At 56.0% G+C, this 17,170-nt stretch overlaps 9 protein-coding genes across 9 annotated transcripts; 4 read left to right on the top strand and 5 right to left on the bottom strand.

The window, feature by feature from the left end:
- Positions 1-881: 881 nt before the first annotated feature.
- PG985_014265 (ABA 3 protein) lies at positions 882-2,162 on the top strand (the record flags this gene model as incomplete). The annotated part of the gene is made up of 1 exon (XM_066834031.1): positions 882-2,162. One exon carries the CDS (start codon positions 882-884, stop codon positions 2,160-2,162), a length of 1,281 nt encoding a protein of 426 aa, XP_066678771.1.
- Positions 2,163-2,468: 306 nt separating this feature from the next.
- PG985_014264 (uncharacterized protein) lies at positions 2,469-3,341 on the bottom strand (the record flags this gene model as incomplete). Its single annotated transcript, XM_066834030.1, has 1 exon — positions 2,469-3,341. The coding sequence occupies one exon, from the start codon at positions 3,339-3,341 to the stop codon at positions 2,469-2,471; it is 873 nt and encodes a 290-aa protein (XP_066678770.1).
- Positions 3,342-3,497: 156 nt separating this feature from the next.
- On the bottom strand, positions 3,498-3,854 carry PG985_014263 (uncharacterized protein; the record flags this gene model as incomplete). Its single annotated transcript, XM_066834029.1, has 1 exon — positions 3,498-3,854. One exon carries the CDS (start codon positions 3,852-3,854, stop codon positions 3,498-3,500), a length of 357 nt encoding a protein of 118 aa, XP_066678769.1.
- Positions 3,855-4,985: 1,131 nt separating this feature from the next.
- Positions 4,986-6,914, top strand: PG985_014262 (cytochrome P450; the record flags this gene model as incomplete). Its single annotated transcript, XM_066834028.1, has 5 exons — positions 4,986-5,241; positions 5,316-5,436; positions 5,517-5,882; positions 5,956-6,657; positions 6,749-6,914. 5 exons carry the CDS (start codon positions 4,986-4,988, stop codon positions 6,912-6,914), a joined length of 1,611 nt encoding a protein of 536 aa, XP_066678768.1.
- Positions 6,915-7,239: 325 nt separating this feature from the next.
- Positions 7,240-8,153, bottom strand: PG985_014261 (uncharacterized protein; the record flags this gene model as incomplete). Its single annotated transcript, XM_066834027.1, has 2 exons — positions 7,240-7,877; positions 7,958-8,153. 2 exons carry the CDS (start codon positions 8,151-8,153, stop codon positions 7,240-7,242), a joined length of 834 nt encoding a protein of 277 aa, XP_066678767.1.
- Positions 8,154-8,594: 441 nt separating this feature from the next.
- On the top strand, positions 8,595-8,963 carry PG985_014260 (uncharacterized protein; the record flags this gene model as incomplete). The annotated part of the gene is made up of 2 exons (XM_066834026.1): positions 8,595-8,662; positions 8,732-8,963. 2 exons carry the CDS (start codon positions 8,595-8,597, stop codon positions 8,961-8,963), a joined length of 300 nt encoding a protein of 99 aa, XP_066678766.1.
- Positions 8,964-9,679: 716 nt separating this feature from the next.
- PG985_014259 (uncharacterized protein) lies at positions 9,680-11,112 on the bottom strand (the record flags this gene model as incomplete). Its single annotated transcript, XM_066834025.1, has 3 exons — positions 9,680-9,822; positions 9,912-10,365; positions 10,438-11,112. 3 exons carry the CDS (start codon positions 11,110-11,112, stop codon positions 9,680-9,682), a joined length of 1,272 nt encoding a protein of 423 aa, XP_066678765.1.
- A 1,880-nt stretch (positions 11,113-12,992) lies between these two features.
- Positions 12,993-13,598, bottom strand: PG985_014258 (uncharacterized protein; the record flags this gene model as incomplete). Its single annotated transcript, XM_066834024.1, has 2 exons — positions 12,993-13,139; positions 13,248-13,598. 2 exons carry the CDS (start codon positions 13,596-13,598, stop codon positions 12,993-12,995), a joined length of 498 nt encoding a protein of 165 aa, XP_066678764.1.
- Positions 13,599-15,197: 1,599 nt separating this feature from the next.
- PG985_014257 (uncharacterized protein) lies at positions 15,198-17,123 on the top strand (the record flags this gene model as incomplete). The annotated part of the gene is made up of 4 exons (XM_066834023.1): positions 15,198-15,567; positions 15,625-16,206; positions 16,301-16,677; positions 16,743-17,123. The coding sequence occupies 4 exons, from the start codon at positions 15,198-15,200 to the stop codon at positions 17,121-17,123; spliced, it is 1,710 nt and encodes a 569-aa protein (XP_066678763.1).
- Positions 17,124-17,170: the final 47 nt, after the last annotated feature.

Genomic DNA, 17,170 nt, shown 5'->3' with positions numbered 1-17,170 from the left:
GTGCTGATTTGATGTGTTTGAGGCGTGATCACACCGATTGCAGGCATATCACGTTTAGCGCTATTCTGTGCCGTCCTTACCAAATGCTTGCCGTCCCTTCGAGCGGCTACTGCGTACATGATCTAAGATCGTCGTGCGTAGAGTGTGTTGACATACCCATAAGAGTTTTATCGTGAAGCTGATTGCCAGACTCGGGAAGACGCTCCGACCCCAAGCAGGGATGTGCCTGAGGTGGATACATTCGCAACACTGGACCGCTTCACGGACTTCGTTCGAGCTGCTCGCCGATCTTGGCAAACCCTATTCCGATTGAGTTGGCGTGAGATGGGTATCTGTCCTTCTCCATCTTTCGTTATGTTTCAAGTATAGCCGGTTAAATAGCGTGTACTTGTCATCTCTGACGCTCCACGAAGCCGGTTGAGGGACCCCTTACATCCATTGACCCCTTCAACATCGGCCCCAACTCCAGATCCCCGTCATAACAATTTAAGGCCATTGGCGCTCATAAGTATCAACAGGCATTATCTGTCGCAGTGATGGCAGGGGTATGCCCCATATTGCACCTAGCGTGCTTTGCCGGTCGTTCTTCCTTCAATATAAATATCAACACTGTAGTGCATTTCTGATATATTACTTTCCTCTTGTATTCACAGTCACTTGAAACACCGTCGGCTGCTCTCCTTCATATATCATCTGCTACACTCGTCATCATGAGTCTCCAATTCCGTGATGCGTGGTACTACCCTCCAGATATCGCGCATGACTTGGACGGGATAGATGCCCTGTCGGAAGCCCAGAAGCAGGAGACGTATGCTTGTGCGTGGGAGTATTCCAGATGTTGCATCCCCCACTTTACCAACTGGAACCGCTATGTCGCTTGGATGCGCATCTGTGTCATGTGCATCGTGGCCGAATACCGGGGCGACCTGATCGACATCGAGAACACGGACCAAATCCTGTGCTACTCGCTCAACCGCGTCATGGCCGACCTGTTCGAGGGCAGCGCTGGCTACAAGCTCATGGACCGCGAGGTCAAGGCGTTCCTGCTCATCACGTCGGAGAAGTCGAGCGAGCGGCGGCACGGCGAGCTGTTCCGGCGCTACGTCGACGGCCTCGCCCAGGGACCGCGCACCTGGTTCCGCATGCGCGACTGCGACGCCCTGGCCCGCTTCAGCATGGGCGCGGCCCTGGCCTGCAACGACATGGACGAGGCCGCCCTCTGGCCGTCCGACGCCGAGTTCGAGCTCCTGACCGAGATCGGCGACGTCATGTACGACGCCGTCGCCTTCTACAAGCACCGCAGCGAGGGCGAGACCAACAGCACCTTCGCCTATGTGCCGCCCGCCATCCGCGCCAACGCTTACCGCGTCGCCCGTGAGGTCCTGTTCGCCATCGAGGTCGCCGTCGCCCACCGGCCCGAGAGCCTGGTTCTCACCAACTTCATCCGCTTCTTCGGGGGGCCCATCCACATGATGATGCGCCGCTACCGCTTCGTCGAGGACGACCTCGGCCTCGGCCGCAGCTACACGAGCGACGTCGTCACCCTGGCGCGCCAGCACGTCAAGCTCTGGAATCGTCTCGACGCCCCTACTCCTGCCGGGAACGAGGACGCCGCCGCAGCGGGCCAGAACCAGAATAATCACCAATACGGCGAAACGGAAGCGCCTGCTCCTGCTAGTTGTGACCGGTACCGGCGCTTGGTGCGCGACCGCGCCGAGGAGCTCATGTTCCCGGGGCTGGCCGACATCCTCGAGCGCGCGGGCACGCCGCACTGCGACCGCTGCCGCCGGCCCACGTACGGCGCCAAGGAGGCGGTCCACGGGTTCGGCGGCGTGGAGCTCTGCCCCGGCTGCCGGGCCGTGTGGCGTGCCTACGTCGAGTCGCTGCCCGAGCGCGCCCAGGAGGTGTACCCGGACCTGGTGTTGAGGGAACCCCCGCCACTCGCTGCCCAAGGTCCGGAGAATCAGGAGGAGACGAATAACGGAGTAGCGGCGGCGGCCAAGGCGGTGCAGCAGCGGCTGACGGACGAGTACGCGCCCGAGGTTCCGCGGGGGTTGGTCGCCGGGGATCTCGAGACGGGCTCGGGGGGCGGTGTTGGCATGGGTGAGACTTCTCACTATATCCACGGCAACGAGCGCGCGTTGCAGACAGTTGACGTTTGAGGGGTTAAACCAGGAGGAAATGACAGGGACCTTGAGATTGTAGCTAGGCATTGAAGCCCACCGCGTGGCTCTGTTTCTTTGAGACTCGAAGAGATTCAACGTGATGTATACGGCTTATTGACGATATAAGTAGGAACCGAGTATATATCTAGCGGACTGGGTTCAATCCCTGTGGATGAACATCATTATGTATTATTATTATTATTATTATCAGCCTCGATTATAACGTATACGCCGTGTCATTTCTCTACCAACCCCTGTTGCCGAACCACAAAGTTCCAGGGGGGATTTGGTTCGAGATTAAAATCACCTTTGGACAGTATAGTAGTAGGAGCCGTCGATACCGATGCCCGGGTAGGGACACTGGAGGTCGTCGAAGTTGTCCGCGGCGCCGCCCGTCACGCACCACAGGCCCTCCCGCGTGATGGGCCGGTTGTGCGTGATCCAGATCTTGGAGCAGCCGGCGTCGGCCGCGCACCGGGCCGCGCAGAACTGGAAGATGCCGTCGATGGTCAGCGGGACGCCCGGCACGTCCGGGAACGTCTGCCGCCGGCTCTTGGGGATGCACTGCGACACGTAGTACTCGCTCGACACCTCAAAGTAGGGGTTCGGGGCCGTCACCGTCGTCGTGGGGGCGGCCTGCGTCGTGGTCGAGGTCACGGTCACGGTCGCGGGCGTCGGGGCCGCGACGTCGGTTTCCACGGTCGAGGTCAGGCCCGGGGCGGTGGCGGTGGTGGTGGCGGTGACGGTGCCTGACGTCACGGTCACGACGTCGGTGGAGAGGGTGGGGGAGACGATGACAGTGGCGGTCAAGGTCGCCGAGGGGGACGCGGCGACGGTGGTCGTGATGGTGACGGTATCGGTGACGGTAGTAGAGGAAGCGAGACAGCGGCAGGCCGCGGAGATGACGTCTGTGGGGAAGCTACCAAGCGGGTTGCTTTTAGTGCTTGTGCTGCTCGGGGCAGCGCTCCTGGTCGAGGTCAGGCTCGCCGAGGTCAGGCTAGCCGAGTATGTCGAGTTGCTCGGCTTTGGCTTGGCCCGGCACTGGTCGCGCTTCTTCTTGTTCTTATCATTTCGCATGTGGAAATTCGGCGGGAAGGAGTCCCTTTTCTTGAAACTCGGCTGGAAAGGGTCAAAGATTGTATCTCGCTCATAGACCGTCGTCGTGCTGCAGGTCATGTTAGAGAGGACCACAGGAGAAGAATGGAGGACACATACACTACGCTGCCCGAGAAGGCAGTGGCGGTTGCGGTCTCGGTGATGGTCGCGGTTTGTCTACGATGAGGACAGCACGGTTAGTGATACACGGAAATGGGAATATCGCGGGCTACACGCTCACGTGATGGTGTTGGTCGAGATGTCGGTAGGCCCGTCGACAATGGTGATCTCGGTCGTCTGCGCCACGGTGGTGACCGTCACCGTCGCCCTCTGAGCGTCCGTCGAGGTCACACTGGTCGTCACCGTCTCCGTCGAGGTCTGCGTCAACGTCGCTGTGTTCAAGGCGGTCTGGGTCGAGGCGGGAGAGAGCTGGCTGCAGATGGCGGCGGCATCGTCCAACCCCCGCAGCACCAGAAGTGCCACATTATTGTCACAAGTTTGGGGGGTCAGGATGGGGGACGAGATGAAAATGGGTGAGGGTGCTGCGGCGACGACGGCGCCGAAGCCCGCCTCCAAAAATGGGTGCAACTGCATGTTTAACGAAGGTAAGGCACCAAATAAGTGCTGCTCTTAGAGAGAGTATAAAAAGATTGTATTTGGCCGGTACCAGAGAAAGACGAGATATTCTTGGTCCGGCATCTCTCTCATTCTATTTATATACAAATCGTTCGCTTCGGCACATTTTGTATGGTGACTGCTAGCGCTCAGCTGAATGCGCCTCAGCCGTTCCCTAAGCATCGCGAAAAGGGCCTAGACGTCGCCGACCTGCCAATAGTCTGCCTTAGCTGTCTTAGCCACCGCGTGTTAGTGCGCTCCAGGCGCTGTATAGTTTAGCTCTTTGGCCTAAATCAGAGATCAGAGCTTCCGGGCTACGTAGTGTAATTTCCGGGCTGGTAATTCAAACATTTTGATCGGCATTCTATCTAGATTCGTCCATGACTAAACTCCTTCTGCTCTGGGCTTCCTTCCGGTCCCCGAGGTTCCAGACCGGAACTCGGGCCCCGCTCACCCCCGGAGATCCCCCACACTTCCATCAGGGAGCGTGCTTGACACGCCACCCGCTGCGGACGTCGGCGAGGGCGAGCTTGACGATGTTGATGGTATTGTTGAAATATAGGCCTGTGTATGAATCAATTCTTGAAACGTGGGCCAGGCTCGGACTCGGAGTTTGCTACTATGGCTCATTGGCGCGCTAATACCACGCCCCCTTGCTTGCAAATGACGTCAACCAGCGTTTCAGTTTCTCGGTCAGCTCCCAGGATTGCTATATTAACCGTGACCCGAGATTGAGCAGAATATGGAGGCCGAAGACAGCGGCATGCTGGGAGAAAGGCAGTGATAACCAGTCGTAGTGCGTTGTAGGTACGCCAATGTGTACAGAACAGAGCACCTTTCATTGCCGTCATACGCCAGGTCTACAGGGATCGAGCGTGATGCTTCATGCATCATAAAGGTGACTCCGACCGTAGAATTATGGGGGAAATGTGTGCAGGATCAGCTTTAGTCAGGTCCATTCATCAATCGATAGGGGTAAAGTGCACCAAGCCTCCAACTCTTGATAAAGGGCCTTCTACCCAATAACTCATTGCATGCAAAACCCTGAACGTATAATTCATTCAAATTCGTCTTAAACCAGTGCAAAATTTTCATTATCAACTTGCGGGCATGGTATCTTCGACTACTGCCTACGAAGCGTTGGCGAGCTGCTCCCCATCCCACATTGTACCTGTCCTAGTCGTCACCTTTCTCGCCTACCACCTCATCCTGGTGGCATGGAACCTGTCGCCTTTCCACCCTTTGAGCCATATCCCCGGTCCAAGGCTCGCGGCGGCGACATACCTCCCCGAGTTCTACTATGACACCATCAAGTACGGCCGCTACACTCGGAAGATACAGCAGATGCATGAGAAATACGGCACGTGTACACGCCAGGTCTTCGCAAAGCACTACAGAGAGGTAGAAGAGTCCCACTGATACTGACAACTGTTGCTCAAGGTCCCATCGTCCGTATCAGCCCCGACGAGGTGCACTGCGCTGACTACAGCTTCGCCGACGAGATCTATGCCGTTGGTGGACGAAAGCGGGACAAGTCTGTCCATGAAACCCGTGGTTCTACGTGAGCATTGCCTGCTGCCCTCTGTTCCAATGACTTCTTGGGTGTAACGTTGATTAATGCCGATGGCAATTCCAAAACAGCGCCGAGCACTCAGTCTTTTCCACCACCGACCACGACCTGCATCGACTGCGCCGTGCCGCCCTCTCCAAGTTCTTCTCGCGCGCGCAGATCAGCTGGCTGGAGGCCGAGATCCAGGTGCTCGTGCAGCGGCTGTGCGACAAGCTGCTGCAGGAGAGCGGCAAGGGCGAGCCTATCGAGGTGACCACGGCCTATAGCTGCTTTACGTCCGACGCCATCTCCGACTACTGCTTCGGTCAGAGCTTCGGCTTCCTGGTCCAGGAGTCGTGGTACCCCAACTACCGGGCCGCTACGTACGCCTTCCTGAAGACTGTCTACTTGTTTCGGTACTTTCCGTTTTTGCGGCATCTCTCCATCGCCGCTTCTTGGTGGGTCGCCCCTCTCTCTGCTCTCCTCCATGTTTTTTATCTACTCACACCTAGCTAACGGCTGCCATCCCAGGCTGTCAAAGTACATGTCCAAAGACATGGCCCTGCTTATTCAAACCATCCAGACCGACATCCCCAACCAAATCCAGCACGCCCAAGCCGACCGTCGGGCCGGCGTCGTGCGCAAGCGGCAGACCGTCTTTGGCGAGCTGCTGGCGTCGAGCCTGCCCACACACGAGAAGTCCTTGAAGCGCATCGCCGACGAGGCAGCGACCCTGCTCGCCGCCGGCACCGAGACGGCCAGCTGGACGCTCTCCGTCATCACCTACCACCTTCTGAATAAGCCAGCGCTTCTTACCAAGCTAACCGAGGAGCTTCGGGGTGTTGTGGATGACCCTCGTAAACTGCCCGTGTGGACCACGCTTGAGCGGCGGCCATACCTTGGCGCCATTATCCAGGAGGGTCTGCGGCTATCATACGGCGTTTCGGCCCGTACCGCGCGCGTTGCGACGCAGGAGGACCTGGTCTACCGCGGGGAGTGGACACCACCGGATAGCGGTGGTGATGGAAAGCCCGTCCAGCTCGAGTATGTCATCCCCCGGGGCTACGCCGTCGGCATGTCGTCGGCCATCAGCCACCACGACGAGAGCGTGTGGCCCGAGTCGCACTCCTTCATCCCCGAGCGCTGGCTCGACGACAAGATGCAGCGGCGCAAGGAGCTCGAGCGCTGCCAGCTGGCCTTCTCCAAAGGCAGTCGGGGATGCCTCGGGATGCAGTAAGTTTCAATGACTCACGGGCGGCTCCTGCTCCGCCCTTCCCCTACGTGTGGACACTTGCTGATGACTCGACTATTTGTCGGTCGATAGGCTCGCGTACTGCGAACTTCACCTCTGTCTGGCGGCGTTGGCGTTGCGGGTTCTCCCGCGCATGCGCCTGTATGAGACGACGGAGCTGGACGTGCGGTACGACCACGACATGTTCGTGCCGCTGACGCGCGACGACAGCAAGGGGGTGCGCGTCTTGGTGGACTAAGTGGGAACGGGGACTTCGGGCATCGTCAGTCGACCAGCGTCATCTGTGGGTTGCTCTCGGTATTTAGATTTCTGCACGGGGTCGCAACAGAGGCAACTGGTTCACGGTGGCATTTATGTCCACTATGAGTGGCCTTAACTATGATAAATTCCGTCAAGATATCTCCGAGTCTAGTAGAAAAGATTACAGTACCAGTATTGTTCTGGGTTTTGGTTGTTCTTTTGACATTCCAAGACATGTTCTCTCCCCTTGTATAGTCTGCTGCATCTTTCGAACCAGGCATTTCTTATCATGCCAACTTCCAGCCTCATCCACCCCCGATACCTTAGCAAACCTTGATGGGCTCGAGGCCAGCTGGGGTTCTGGGCGAAGCTTCTAACGCCCCGTGTGTCGAGCAACCAGACGAAGTCATCGCCGCCACAGCGCATTTGCTACGAGAGATGAGTTGAGTTAGCGGAATACTTGCGTTCAGGACAGGCATCCCGCCAGAGAGATGGTATGTCGTCGCCGCAGTACTTACCCGTTTCTCCTCGGAGGTCGCGCAGACATGCAACCAGGGCGGCTCGTCGGGATGAGCAGCCAGCGACCGCAGGGCCTCCTCGTCTACCGCGAGACAGTCGCAGAACCGGGGGCTTATAGAGCACTCGGCGTGCGGATCCTGGCCGACGCTGGCGACCCAGGCATCGAAGACGTCGCAGAGGGAGCAGATGTCCTCCTGCGAGGCGCGGTCGAGGTGCGGCAGGTTCAGCTTCTGGGCGTCTTGGACAAGCTCGACGCGGAAGCGTCGCCCCAGCTCGTCGTTGATGGACCCGTCGGCCATCTTCTGATGGTCGGCTTCGCCTTGTTCCCCCCACATGGGGAACCGGCCGATGTGGAGGTAGTACTGGCGCAGCCATTTCTCCAGTTTCGCAATGGCCGAGGGGAACAGGTCGTCGGACTCGGGGGTATAGACAGTTCGCAGGACTTGACAAACCGGGGTTAGCAGGCAATTAGATGGTCAGAGGGAAGGAAGAAAACATATGAATAAGTGTTTCTGTACTTACTCGTATAACCCCAGGAGCCGCGGGCATACGCCCCGGGTGGGTATTTGTACATGTTTTGAGAAAGCCGCCACATGCAATCCATAGCTTCGTTATCTCGGTTTCGGATGAGCACCGGTCTACGATTTGGCGTGATGTCACCAGAGAAATTCTTCGTGAGCTTATGAGGGATATCCTCGAAGGGTTCTTGGATAGACATGATGGTGTTGATGATTTGGCACGGAAGGATCAAGTAGAAGATAAGTTGGAAGAATGGCAGCAATATCACCAGCATAGCCTCGGTCATCTAGGTAGATTTGCAAGAGGGTAGGTAGGTAAGTGCATTTATAACTCAGCGGGAACTATCTGTGCTGGAAGGGTTTGTGGAGCTTGCACTGGCCCCTGAGCCAGGCAACCACGGTGGGTGTGGAGCTGATGGGTATAGTGGTGCGGTGAATCACGTATATTTCCAAGTGTGACCCTGTCAGATTCGACGTAAGATCCATCGTTGGGAAACGTCTCATGGCTCACGGATATATTGCTCCTGGAAAGGCGAAACCAACAACTTGACATTCCTGATGTGGGTTTTGGGGTCATTAGCAAAGGCATTACTCTCTATCCAACCAAAGTCGTTCATGTTTTGGAGTATCACGAAACTCACATGTCTTTCCGCCAGGTCGACGGCGAGTCGGAGCGGCGAGGTCTCCTACGTAAACGCCACGAGCGGTTGTAAGGCGTCCTGGTCCAGTACCAGGCACCCGCGGAGGTGGTGACTCGGCTACGATGACTCCTCCTCAGGGCCCGAGTCGCCCTCTCCACCGCCGCCGACGCTGGCCACCCATTCGTCGAAGAAATCGCACTCGTACTCGATGGCCCGTCACCCGGAGTCTCGGAGACAGGGGAAGCTGAGGGCCCGGGCGCTCTCGACCTCCTCCAACTGGCGGAGACCCAGCTTGTCGTAGAAGAATCAGTCGGGTCTTTGGGTGCCCGAGCTATGCCCGGTTCACATGGAGAAGCGCCTGCGGGGTAGGAAGTGCCGGCATATCCATCGTTCGCGCTTGGCGATGGCCAAAGGCAGAAGCTCGTTGGACTCTGGTGTATATACGGTGCGTAGGACTGGATGAGACGGGAAGTCAGCTTGAGAGGAAAGGAAATCCGGCAAGGGTGGGTTGGAGAGAAGAAAAGCCAATGCCTTCAAGCGTTCTTACTGGTGTAGCCTCAAGAGAGCACCCCGTATGATTTGGGAGGTGTATTGATTGAGCTATGTAAAAGATAGCCCAATCTGTGAAAAGCCTCATTGTCTCTAGTCTTGCGGAACTGTGCGTGATATGTATGACTGGTCAGTTCTTCAGTGATCTCATCCGCTGCCTCGATGGGAATATGGGTCCGTCCAGCAAGCAAGTGTTCGAAATATCCCCAGATGTAAGTATTGTAAGATGTATTTCAATGAGCCAGTGGATTGTTTTGGACGTTTGTGGGCGAAGAGGAATGGTATTACAAAGATATGAGTTGAAAAATTAGAAAATGAGCGTGCATTTATATCAACCGGTATAAGATCAAACCATTAATCCTCGAGATGGACAATACAGCCTAGAGAGAGGAGCCTGGAAGCCTGGCGGCTGGTGGATAGACATCCACTGTCGCAGGGGCCCGTGATGACAGATCCGGCTCGCCGAACAATGTCAAATTTCAAAGTACGGACATTAGCCCCACTTGTAGGGGACCTCATATTCCCTATCGGAGTGTTTACAACCGAGATCCGTCGATCGTTCCTGGCAGCCACTCGGTGTAGAGATTCTTGCGGACCCAGACCATGAGCCAGTATGGGAATTGGATGGAGTTGAAGTGGCCGGTCGAGTCATTCCGGCCGATCTGAAGGCCGAATATGGCTAAAATGACAAATGAGCGTAGTCCACAGTCAGCAAGATCTCAAGATGAACACGACAAGATGTAATTAGCGTGTATGTTTCAGACTTACCCCAGGTCGCAGGCTTGTACGGCTTTAGCGGCCTGCCGGCCAAGGCAAGCAGGAGGTTCTTGGCCATGTGTTTGCTCTGCACATCCATGTAGACGAACTGGGCTGGGTCGACGTTGGTGACGTCGCCCAAGGCGTAAACGCCGTCGGCGCCCGGGACGTCCAGGAAATCGCCGGTTAGGATGTGGCCCTCCTTGTCTAGGAACTGCGTGGGCATGTAGGACGAGTTGGGCGTCTCGCCGTAGGCCGGGATGTGGAGGTCAGCCACCATTCTGGCGTCGTCGCTGTCGATCCCAAGTCCGTCGAGGGTGAGCTCTGTGCGACCGTCTTCGAGCTGAGTGGCTTGCAAGACTCTGGTGCTCAGACGAACATCAACGCCGAGGGCCTGGACCTTCTGCAAGGCGGTTCGGGACACTTTTTCGGGACGCCCTGGCAGGATGGAGACAAGGCTGCTGATCTGTAATTGTTGTGATGTCAGCATCTTTTCTTCTTCGCATCTTACTAACTGCCTTTCTCCTATCGGACATACCAGAATGACCTCCTTCTTGTCACCGTATGCGAACTTGATCTCCGCAGCCGTCTCAACGCCCGTCGGGCCCGCTCCAACGACCACAATGGTTTTGGCACGACCAACGCGGTTCTGCATAGCGTGGAGGGCTGCCATGGTGGCCTCGGTAGAGCCCATCGACTTGAAGGGCACCTCTGACACCTTCTGGCTGGCGCCTGTCGCCAGGACCAGATAGTCATACTCCAGCATCTTGCGGTTCTTGCCATCGCCAACCCCCACAAGCTCGATGCGCTTGGCCTCGGCGTCGAGGCCGGTGATGGAGGCGAGCACGAACTCAAACTGGCCGGCTTCGGAGTACTTCTGGAAGCCCCCGGCGATGGGCTGTGACATCTGCACGTCGGTGAACTGCCCCGGAACAATGGCCCGCGGCGAGGCGAGGTTCCAGTAGAAGTGGCTGTCGCGCGACACCAGCGTCACTTTGAACTTGGCCTGCCCGCCTTTGGCGCCGAGGACCGATTTCACATTCTTGAGGATGCGGTGGGCCGTGTGTAGTGCGGAGAAAGAGCCGCCAACGATCACGATGTTCTTCTTCGGGGCAGATGCAGAGATACTCGAGTCGGGAGTCTTGGATTGGAAGTAGGAGGCGGTCAACCAGTGGAAAACCACCAGAAGGCTTTCGTACAGATTATCAGCCATTTCTAAGTCCTGGGCAGTATGTGAGACGGGAGTGCGTGCATTCTAGGCATGTTTTTAGCTTACTTGTCGAAGCAAGGGATGGAGTTGACTGCGCCGCGAACCAACGGTTTCGCTGACCCACGCCTCTGGGTCCGGACCGCTGGTGCTGACAAATGCAATCATATGATAATCTACCCGGAAAGCCGGACCAGTGGCCCAGGATATCGTCCAAGATCTGCGACATGGATAGATACTCCTCGGATCAACTTTGAGGTGTTTACTAGGACGCAGCCATGAGGAAGCCAGGTTACGTTCTATTGTTGAATGAACCACGCCACGCCTATTAATACGATGAAGATTAGTATCAGCAGCATGATGACGAAAGGGGACGTGTAGCCGTTGTTCCACTAGGGATGGCGTCTTGCCAACTGATGATCTGACTTACATGTTTCTGCGCCATGTCGACGGCCACGGGCAGGGGTGGTGTTTTGTCTGGGAGGGCCAGGAGCGACCGCAGGGCCTCTTCTTCAACGGCTAGGAAATGACAAAAGCGTGGGTTCGGTTGCAAATTCGAGGTCGGTTTCCCTGCCGAGGCTGGCAGCCCACTCACGAAAAGCGTTGCACACCTGCTCGATGTCTTCGCGGGTCGCGGGTCGGAGATAAGGGCAATCCAGGTCCTTGGCATTCTGCACTGCATCGAACCGCAGACGGCGGCCGACATCCTCGTTCAAACATCCGTCGGGCTTGTGCTTGGCCTCTCCTGTCTCGCCCCAGAGAGGGTTTGGTTTGGTTTGGTTTGCGATTTAACGTCGTAGGTCGCCGTAGGCGACAGCCTCCCTTGGGGCATGGGACGTGTCTGCTACGAGGTCCTCCGGAGCTCGTTGACTAGGCTATATATATATTCCCCCGGTCGAGACAATTTCGTAGTGATGTTTTCCTCGAAGGGGGTATAACGCCTTCTATGCGCCCTTCTTGGCGATATATGATTCTTGCGATATCTCGATGCAGTATTAGCTTCGTCCTCCTTCCACCGCGACTCCTCCGTGCTCGTGATCCCTCCATTCGGAAGGCAGGCCAGCCGGAGCCTCGGAGCTCTCGTCACACAAACATGAAAAGGGAATGTCTTCGTCGGCGTACCAGGCTCTGCGGTACACCGGCACGGTATCGAGTAGTCGACTCCACGATCAACTCGGCGGTCGAGACGGTGGGAGGCGTGCCTTCGGGAGGGGAAGGGAAAGGGTCGATTGTTACGTCGTGATGCTTATATATAATGCAGCGGGTGCATCAATTGCTTCGTGATGGCTGGTGATATAACTTAGCGGCTCATGTGCACCTAATACTGGTGAATCCATGATTCCAGCTTAGCTATGGTCACGGGGAATAAGACATTGGACTCTGGTGTGTAGACGTTACGGAGAATTAAGAGGGCAGTAGTCAGCTAATATTCAAAAGAGGGGACAATTCAAGGTGAAAAGGTAATGCCAGGCATATGACAAGGCGTTCTTACTGGTGTGTCCCCAGTCGCGGTGGCCATTCCAGCCGAGGTCCCTCAGTCGCCATTGAGCTTCGCCATCTCTCCCCTTGATCTTTCGAGGGTTCTGGATCAGTTCGTAATCGAGAATCATTATGGCCGTTTCCGCAGGGTCCGTCACCTCCCTGATTGCCATGATCCAATCGTCAAAATCAGTTCACACGCATTGGGCCAAGAGGCAGCTGGATGTAATTGCAATTGTGTAGCCGTGGAGAACGAGACAGTTCACCGTAGGCAGAACGTTTCAGTTACGTAGATTACCTGCCTATATACTTGAATACTAGCATGTATTCAAATCTGCCTGGTCAGGGCACACATTTTCTCTTTCAATTCTGCCTGTTTAAGGCACACGTTTGCTCTCCTATCACGCTTAAGCAGACGCCTCAATGAATCCACCAGCAGCACCCGACGGGCCATCGTCCTCGTCGTCCTTCTTCTTCTCGGGGCCTTTGGGGCTGGCATCGGGAGCCTCGATGTTGTTGGGCATGATGACCCGGTTGTTCTTATCGAGTTGAACCTAGAAGATAGGGAAGAGAACAGGTCAGTAAGCAGAGCCAGGGTAGTATGAGACGACGCTTATATCTGGTAGGGAAGAACGGGATGGGGACAGATTAGGTAAACTTACGCCGCCCGCCTTCTTGATGAACTTGGACTCGCCGCGAAAGCCGTGGACGCTGCGCAGGTGGGCGAGGAAGTTGACCCATTTGTCCCAGGACATGTCGCCACAAGGGCAGACCCAAGGGTTGTCCGGGTTCTTCTTGGTGTCTTGGTAATGGGCCCGCTCCTCGTGCTGGCGGCTGATGTGGCTGCTGATGTCGTGTCGCGTGTTGCTGATGACGGAGTTGCAGACATCGTCCTCGTTGATTCGGCGATCGGCATGGGGAGGCATCAGGCAGCGGACTTTTCTGCCATGCTCGATGAGTTCGCCACGGAATCCACGGCCCGTGTAGGAAATGGAGGTGTTGTCACTAGCCATTGTGATGTGGTTATTGTTGTTGGGGGTGGGTTGGCAAGTTGGGTTTGGAGAGTGGGCTGGCAAGTTGAGTTCAGAGAGTGGGTTGCAGTGTTGGGTTGGAGGGGTGGGTTACTTAAATAGTTTCACCGAGTGGGCAAACAACATTGAACTTTGGCTTTGCCGGGTGGGTTAACAGAGCCAGGCTCTTCGGTAGGTAACTATATAGCTACAATACACACCGGGGAGCTGCTACCCGGTACCGAAAGTACGGGGCTCCGTCCCTATTACTGCCCTGTAATACGCACCGAGAGCTGCTACCCGGTACCGAAAGTACGGGGCTCCATCCCTGTTGCTGCCCTGTAATACGCACCGAGAGCTGCTACCCGGTACCGAAAGTACGGGGCTCCATCCCTATTGCTGCCTTGTAATGCACACCGGAAGCTGCTTTCAGTGCCGAAAGAACAGGGCTCCGTCCCAATAACTGCCCCGTATAATAGGTAGAACCAGTCACTAGACAGTGAACTACGGGGCATAATCCTCTCACAACTGATGTACAATCTTGTGGCTACATAAGGGCAATACATTCAGCTGAAATCTCATTAATCACGTCTGCCAACATTGCAAGACAAATGCAGAGGACACAAGATTGAGCATTAACCAACTGCATGCAAAGTGAAGTGCAGCCGAGTGCTACTCTAATTGTCTTTACAACTAACAAACACAAATTCACTCAAGTGGGAGGGAAAGGGAAACATCTGGGAAGATTTTGGTGATAAATGTATCAATCTGCCGCCCAAGGGACGCCACGACGAGTATTGAAAGACCATGCTGCATTAATCTTCTACAGCAAGAAATCCATATCCATGGTTTTCCAACTGGGGACTGTCACAAACGTTGACCAGGTTCTCCAGGTTCTCCAAGAAGTAGGACTAAGCATTGTGTTTGACATCCCTTTCTTCATATTTTTACAGTTCCAGCCTCATTCTCTATCCAGTTCGGATAAAGTAGGAAGTTTGGATCATTCCCAGTCCTTGTTTTTATTTTTGTGAACGTAATCATCTTAGACAGGGGTCACATGGCTGAGCGTCTGGTCCTTGCAACCATGATGATAACATGTGGCCAACTTCAACTTGCTGATCTCCAATTGCAGATTGGTGATCCTCCTTGGTTTGTCTACGGGTGCTGTAGATACTTACTATTTCCCCTTTGGGTTTGATTGCCGAGGCCGGCTAACGTCAGCTCTATGATCTCACCTACCCATCACAGTTTTTCAGCTTCTAACTGCTTGCAAGTGTCGATCATTTTGCGTAAGCAAACGCATAACTGTTTCGACAAATAAACGTTGGTGTGCAGTGTCTTGGCACCATGCAGTCTTTGCTTTCGGCGACTCCTTTTACGGCGTACACGCAACTCCGTACAAGAGAAGCTGGGGTATCGTCATAGTGATAAATTTGTTGTGAGATTTGTTATGGGGATGATTTCAGCAATCGTGGCTGTGGGATTCATGCCTTTTCATAACTATAAGTATGAATAGGCCACACCAGGAGTTGTTGGTTCGATGGAAGTGTAACATCAACAAAATTCAAACAACACACATTCTTCGCGAAACTCAAGTCAAACATGCATCAGTTACTCCTGAGGGCAGCGGCATCTCTGCTGTTGCTGCTTCCCTTGGTCCCCAATGTTGCTGCCGAGCCTTTGCCTCGTCCCATTGAGCAGCTGCTCAGGAGGCAACTCCCAGCCAGCCCCAAGGGGGTCAAGACAATCACAACACCAAACAATGTGACAGTCAGATACAAGGAGCCAGGCTCAGAGGGTGTCTGCGAGACAACGCCGGGCGTCAAGTCCTATTCTGGGTATGTCGACCTGGACGAAAGCACCCATATGTTCTTTTGGTTCTTCGAGGCAAGGAAGAACCCTGACAAAGCCCCTATTACGCTATGGCTTAACGGAGGCCCTGGCTCCGACTCCCTCATCTCTCTCTTCTCAGGTAAGTAGAAGTATGGAGGCCGATTGCCAAGCTTTACTCAACTGAATCACCTACCAGCCATCGGCCCTTGCAATGTTACCGCAAATGGTACATCGGTCTTGAACCCCTACTCCTGGACTGAGGAGAGCAACATGCTCTTCCTCTCGCAGCCGGTCGGCGTCGGTTTCTCGTACCAAAACAAGATACATGGCACCTACGACAACAACACCGGGGTCGCCACCAACTCCTCGAACCCGACCGGCCGCTTCAGCGGGATCCAGAACGACTATACCACCGACACGACGGCGCTGGCAGCAGTGACGGCCTGGGAGGTGATGCAGGCCTTCTTCGGCACCCTCCCGCGCCTGGACCCCACGGTCAAGTCGCGCCGCTTCCACCTCTGGACCGAAAGCTACGGCGGCCACTGGGGACCCGGCTTCTACCGCCACTTCTACGAGCAGAACGAGCGCATCCGGAACGGGACCATTACTGGCGGTCGCGGGGTGCAGCTCGAGATGGAGTCGCTCGGTATCATCAACGGGCTCATTTCGCCGCGCATCCAGTATCCCTTGCTGCCCGAGTTTGCGCGCAATAATACGTACGGCATCTCGGTCGACGACTTCACCTACAACGCGATGAAGTTGAACTTGGAATTTCCAGGTGAGTATCTAAAGTGTCTCCTAGCCCCCTCTACCGCCCCTCCAAACCGGCCTGCGAATACCAGCTAATACGGCCATCTTCCCAATATCTACAGGCGGCTGCAAGTCCGCCATCGACAACTGCATCCTGCTCGGCCACAGCACCCCCCAGGGCGTGACGCTGTGCGCCAGCGCGCACTTTATGTGCCAAAACCTGGTGGTGAGCCTCTTCGCGCAGCTGGGCGGGCGCGACAACTACGACATCCGGGCCAAGGCCAACGCGGACATCCCGCCTACCTACTGGATGGACTACCTCAACACGGCGCGCGTCCAGGACGCCCTGGGCGTCGACCTCAACTACACGAACAACTTCAACATCGGTGTCAACCTCGCCTTCGGGCTCCAGGGCGACCAGGTCAGGGATACCACGTTCCACGACCTCGAGTGGATCTTGGAGAAGGGGGTGCGGGTGGCTTTGATATACGGCGACGCTGTGAGTTTTGGATGGATCCCCCTTTTAGGCGATGGGAGACCGATCGAACTGACTATGGAAACCAGGACTTCATCTGCAACTGGGTCGGCGGCGAAGCCGTCTCGCTAGCCCTGCAATGGCCCAACGCGACGTCGTTCGCCAAAGCGGGGTACGCGCCCTTCACCCTCGCCGGCGACAGCCACGGCAACAAGACGTACGGCGACACGCGGCAGTACCGCGGGCTGTCCTTCACTCGCGTCTACGAGGCCGGGCACATTGTCCCGTACTACCAGCCCGCGGCCAGCTTGGAGCTGTTCAAGCGCGTGCTGCACAACCGGGTGCTGGCCGGTGGCGGCGACGTCCAGGTCAGCCCGACTTTCGAGAGCCATGGGTCGGCCAACGCGACGGCGACGAATTCGGGGTGGGATCAGGGGGCGATGTTCACGGGGAGGCCGGGGGACTGGTAGAAGAGGAGGGGGGTCTGATGAGGGAAAGGGGGGTTGATCTGAGGGGG

The sequence above is a fragment of the Apiospora marii genome, assembly GCF_038362585.1.
Source record: "Apiospora marii strain CBS 49790 chromosome Unknown utg000011l_segment0_segment0, whole genome shotgun sequence".
Lineage (NCBI taxonomy): Eukaryota > Fungi > Ascomycota > Sordariomycetes > Amphisphaeriales > Apiosporaceae > Apiospora > Apiospora marii.
This window is presented reverse-complemented; position numbering and strand designations above follow the sequence as displayed.